Below are 4,986 nucleotides of genomic sequence, written 5' to 3'. Positions count from 1 at the left end.
TCGGATCAGGCGGACGAGCTTAAGTTGCTTGACCGTTGTTAGCCACAAGTCCAGACGAAGCTGATCGAGCTGCTTGTGTCGATCAGTCAAGGACTTTGTGCTGTTTACAAACGGATCTTCGGGTTGACGAGTCTTTCGCTTACCCATAAACAAGCACACTGAAACAGATGCAGTAGCAACGGATGTAGATCAAGCACAACCAGTGAGTATCTAATCGGACGTTCGCTCCTTTAAGCTCTGATGCGGGATAAGGATCCACTTAACGTGAAAGCGATAGACCCAAGACCACCAGAAAGAGTTTCCGATTGTGTGTACCACACTAGTGCGCAACCACACCAACTAGCCACTGAACGTAACAGTTCGTGCTAAGGCAATACCCTTTGTGATCTAGTGCTTCCCCAACTATGTGGCTGGCACCAATAACCTCAGGACAACTCGCTTCTGGCTATGCCACCACGAGTGCCCTACTTGAACCGAAGCTTGACACGACAAGTGCTACTATGTCACGAAAGTAGCGAGGAAGCGTAGGAGCGTAGACGGCGAGTACGGCGCCGTAGACAGTTGTAGGGGAGGAGGGGAGTTGCTGCTCGAAAGCAAATTGAGAAGTGATTAATCAGTTAGAGTTGGCGGCGGCAAGCTAGCAGCTGCCGCACAACCAGTAGTTCTTGACAACCGGATATTCACGCACGTATCCAGGTCCATCCTAAAACCTATCTTTCTCAAATCCTGATTTTCTCTGTAACTACCAATGAAAGCCTATGAATCCTAATTCCTATCTTGGTCGGAAATTTCGCACAGCGTCCCATAATCACAATTTCCGGCTGGAAGCTTGATTGTTGCAAATCCATGGGATTTTGGGTCAATAGGATTGTAGTATGATGTAAAGACACGCAATCTTAAGTTTACGCTGATCAGAATAATCTGACCAGCTGAACTCAAATAATTGACGTGGCTGTTCACTGCCATGCCATTGGCTAGTGACCACCACGTCACACCCGGTGGCAGTGACACATGAGACTGCGTCAAACAAAATGATACTTACGAACCATTTAGAGTTATCGAGATAATCGAGCTTAAAGTTGGCCAATTGATTTTCGCACTTAACCGAAAACGTGACAGTTACTGTAAACTTCCATCGGAAAACTGTAAAAGTACCCTTATTTAATTGCTTTTAAATAACACCTGAATCTCTAAATTTGAAAAAAATATTCAGCTCACACATGTCATGTGAGGAGCGTAGTAGTGACTATCAGTACAAGCCGACCCAGAAGCCTTATGGGTCCTAAAGGCAATATTGTAGCTACGAGATAAACTGCAAATTTAATACTGACGCTGGGCTCGACGCGTCAATATACGCGGGAATGCTGTACAGAACAACGGGTTGCATTCCGAAGGATAAGGTAACAACACATCATCACGGTTTACAGCGAATTGTAGTGTGAAGGAATCATAAAGAAAAACTGCAAAAATACCTTATTCAACTCCTGGTAACGTACATCTCCTTTGACCCGACGCCAAACTGGACGAAGCCTCTGATCGGGTCTCACTAATACCATCCAATGCCATCTCCCAAACGGATTTCTCCTTGGCTTCGAGAAGACAGCACACGCAAACTCGTACGGGACACTGTTTAACGTGTCCTCTTAACGATACATCCACCGTCATCTTCTTCACGACGAAGCAGTTCTTACAGACCTGTCCACGACAGATGTGACACTCGGTGCTCCCATTCAACGCCAGTCTTCTGAAGCTTTTATCGCATACCTGACAGCGCGTGGAACGAGGGAAAGCGCCACTCTGTCGACGCGTTCGACAACGTCTCGCTGACATTCGCTCCTGCTTGTTCTTGACGAGCCATGTGAGCTTTCTAATGTATGCATAGTCGATGATGCCGATCGCACTTAGTAGAGCTTCTGCCGCGATGACTGCAGTCAGCCGGTTAAGAGGCTTTCCTCGAGGGTTGAGAAAGCTGCGGCAGTACATTTCCACTTGATTTGTGCCGAGTTGACGATCGATATAGCAAGCGCTGATTTCTTCCCTCATTAAGTTTAATTGAGGGAATTCGGGAACAAGTTCGGGAAGAGTTACCGAGTGCATCAGAAAGTAGCCAACTCGTTCACCGTTTGAGTCACGCGTGAGTCCCGTAGCCTCGATGATGAGAAAGTCTCGCTGCTGCATAATCCCCGACAGTACGGATGGGAGTTCTTTTGTGAACCACTTGAGACCCAGAAAGCGAAAAGGATCTTCGGGAGTCGGTCCTCTGATTGTAGCCAACAGTCGAGCTTCGTCGAGTCCCTCGTAAACGTACGAGCTCCTCCACCTCCACGTCTCCTCGGTAGTAGCAAAGGAGCCGAACATACAGTCGTCGAGATTCCCATCGATAGCTCCGTGTAAGACCATGAGGGATTTCCCTGTTCGCTTCGATTTCTCGGAACGCGAAAGAGTCATTGATGAATCCCGCGTTATGCCTGGAGATAAGGGCGAAACCAGCCCCGTTTTCCGCGAGGAAGACCGTTTAATGGACTCTGCCCGTTGGCAATACACATTCAGCCCTTGCTTTGCTCGTACGAATCGCCAGTCAGAAGCAGGGAAGCAAGAACCATCATTTAGAAATGCGTCATTCGCTTGAATTGTTTCGCACACGATACTCTCGGCCTCATGAATCAGCGCCGCTCGAAGTGTCTTGGACAGCTTCAGCTTAGGAATCGTATCTTCCGGTAGAGTGAACGTCATGCTTGACCTTGCTTGTCGAATTGGATTGTGGTTGTCCAGTACCTAAAAACTGTCCAGCGGTGAAGCCGGGTAGGTTTTGCTCTGCCTCTCCATTGCTATGAGATTTGTCGATCTTAGGCGGGTTGTTTAACATCAAAGATATCCTAAGCTTTATCTAAACCATTTGATTTTTCAAGTGCACACAGGTCGGCAAGATGTCGACCACCGGCCTACTGTCTGTATGCTTGGTACGTAAGTCGTACCTGGTCTATAATAGAGTCGGTCTTTATCATTATGTAAGCTCACATCAAGACGAGCCAGTTACAAAGTACCATTTGTAGGTGCTCGTGGGACTAACAAAGTCACTTTCTGAACTTTTGCCAAAGCATTGTGATTCCATATTGATGGTGAATTACGACAAGAACACTGAGACTGCAGACTCGGCTGGGGTTACATGATGGTTGGTTTCTTGTACCTTTAGTTGGTTGTTGATTGCAATGCTGCTGTCAGTACGTGTACTCCATCTCCGTCAGTGACTTGGACTGTTTTGATCCCATGAGTTACCTTAGACACCTATCGTAATGCGTGATGTTCTCACTGTGACCGACTTGCTTACCGAATCGCTCTCAACTGCTCTAACTGCTCACAAAAAAATAAGTTAAATCTTTTTTTTCGACTAAGGCGAGCGGGTGCGAGACGTGCAGCCACAGCAAACGCGCGCTGCGCGCTGCGGAGCAGGACCGCCTGGTATTTGAGGAGGCGGGCCCAACGCCGACGAGCCGAGCATCCACAACATCTATTATTTATATCGCGATTGTAGCGAAGGGTCCTGTGTTAAAAGAATAGAATTTTTGAGCTCAACTGCTTATGTCATGAAAGGGTTAAGATCAATAGATCAGTTTATGGACACTGTACGGGAGTTTACTTCAGTCCGAGAACCTCAGAATACAACGGATTCTACTTATTTTCGATTACTTTTTGGTCCAATCGAACAAGGCCAGAGGAAGAACTCTGTGCCTTGGAGTATTCGTGAGGCGAGTCCGTCTGTCCCCTCATCAGACACGGCTGGCGCGTTCCCAAACGTTGCACCGTCGCTCTACTCTGGCCCATTATCTCACTCACGAAGAGCACGACGACAAGGTTTTAGTATACTCGCAGCGAAACTACCGGTTTCTAGACCGTTTGAGCTGCACCTCGAGTGCGAAGACCGCACGACAATTCAATTCTTGCTCACGCAAGGTTCTTAATTCAAGTTGGCTGGACTCTCGAAGCTGCCAACGCGTTTATGACTAAGGTGCAGTGAGCGCAGTGGGTGTTTTGGGAGTCGTCCGCAACGTCGTCTTAGAAGATGAATTAGGACTCATTCGTGATATTCACACATTCGATACCTCCAATTACCTCGACGAGTTTCGGTTACTGATTTAATCAATCGCTTTCCGTTCGAATTAAATGGCAATCGCTGACACACAAAGCAACTTGCTTAATCGAGTCACGGAGCAAACGCTCAGTGAATTCATGAAGGAGGGATATGTAAGAAATTAAGAGAAGCGAACGGCACTACCATCGTGTAAGCTTTAGAATCGATAATTAAAGTTTAGGGTACCAGGCTGCGAGGTGGGGTTTTAGATAAAGAGTTACGAGTAATCGATGCTACTGTCTTCAGTGCATGGTTTGGCTAATAGTTGCGAGTTGAACCTGGAAAGTATCGACGTGCAACATAACGTGCTTGCTCTTTTGTTATATTCAAGCTGAGAGCATCCAAGAGTTAGCCCTGCAGTCAACTTCTGACTCAGATATAACGAACCATACACCAATCGAGTGAAAACACTTCTATGATATCATCGTCTTCACTACTATTAGACATTAAATCGTGTAGCCGCCGCTTCGCCTCAATGTCTAAGCACTCCCGCTCGATTCAGAGCTGCTGTAGTAGGTTTCGAACACTACCAGAGTCCTAGCAAAACCAAGCCTCGGCTGTTAATCAAATTACGAAGTGGTCTGTCCTAGGTCTCACTGTCTGCGGAGGAGTTTCATAACTACTCGATCTTCTAGATTCTAACTACTAGGTCTTCTAGATTCTAACTATTCCGTAGTTTAGATTCTCACTGCCAGCTGCCAGCCTTGCGGCGGGACCCGTTCCGTCGCCCGATGAATGTGATCTGTAACGCCTACCCAAGCTTCTTGAGCTTTGTTAAAAATCGAAATTAATTGTGAGCTTTCCGAAAATAGTACCGAAAACAGTGACGAAAATAATTTCGAAAAATACGCATCGAA

The 4,986-nt window shown here is 46.8% G+C and overlaps 1 protein-coding gene across 1 annotated transcript; it reads right to left on the bottom strand.

The window, feature by feature from the left end:
- Positions 1-1,753: 1,753 nt before the first annotated feature.
- Positions 1,754-2,744, bottom strand: PITG_11518 (uncharacterized protein; the record flags this gene model as incomplete). The annotated part of the gene is made up of 2 exons (XM_002901033.1): positions 1,754-1,867; positions 2,089-2,744. The coding sequence occupies 2 exons, from the start codon at positions 2,446-2,448 to the stop codon at positions 1,754-1,756; spliced, it is 474 nt and encodes a 157-aa protein (XP_002901079.1).
- Positions 2,745-4,986: the final 2,242 nt, after the last annotated feature.

The sequence above is a fragment of the Phytophthora infestans genome, genomic scaffold (assembly GCF_000142945.1).
Source record: "Phytophthora infestans T30-4 supercont1.23 genomic scaffold, whole genome shotgun sequence".
NCBI lineage: Eukaryota > Oomycota > Peronosporomycetes > Peronosporales > Peronosporaceae > Phytophthora > Phytophthora infestans.
This window is presented reverse-complemented; position numbering and strand designations above follow the sequence as displayed.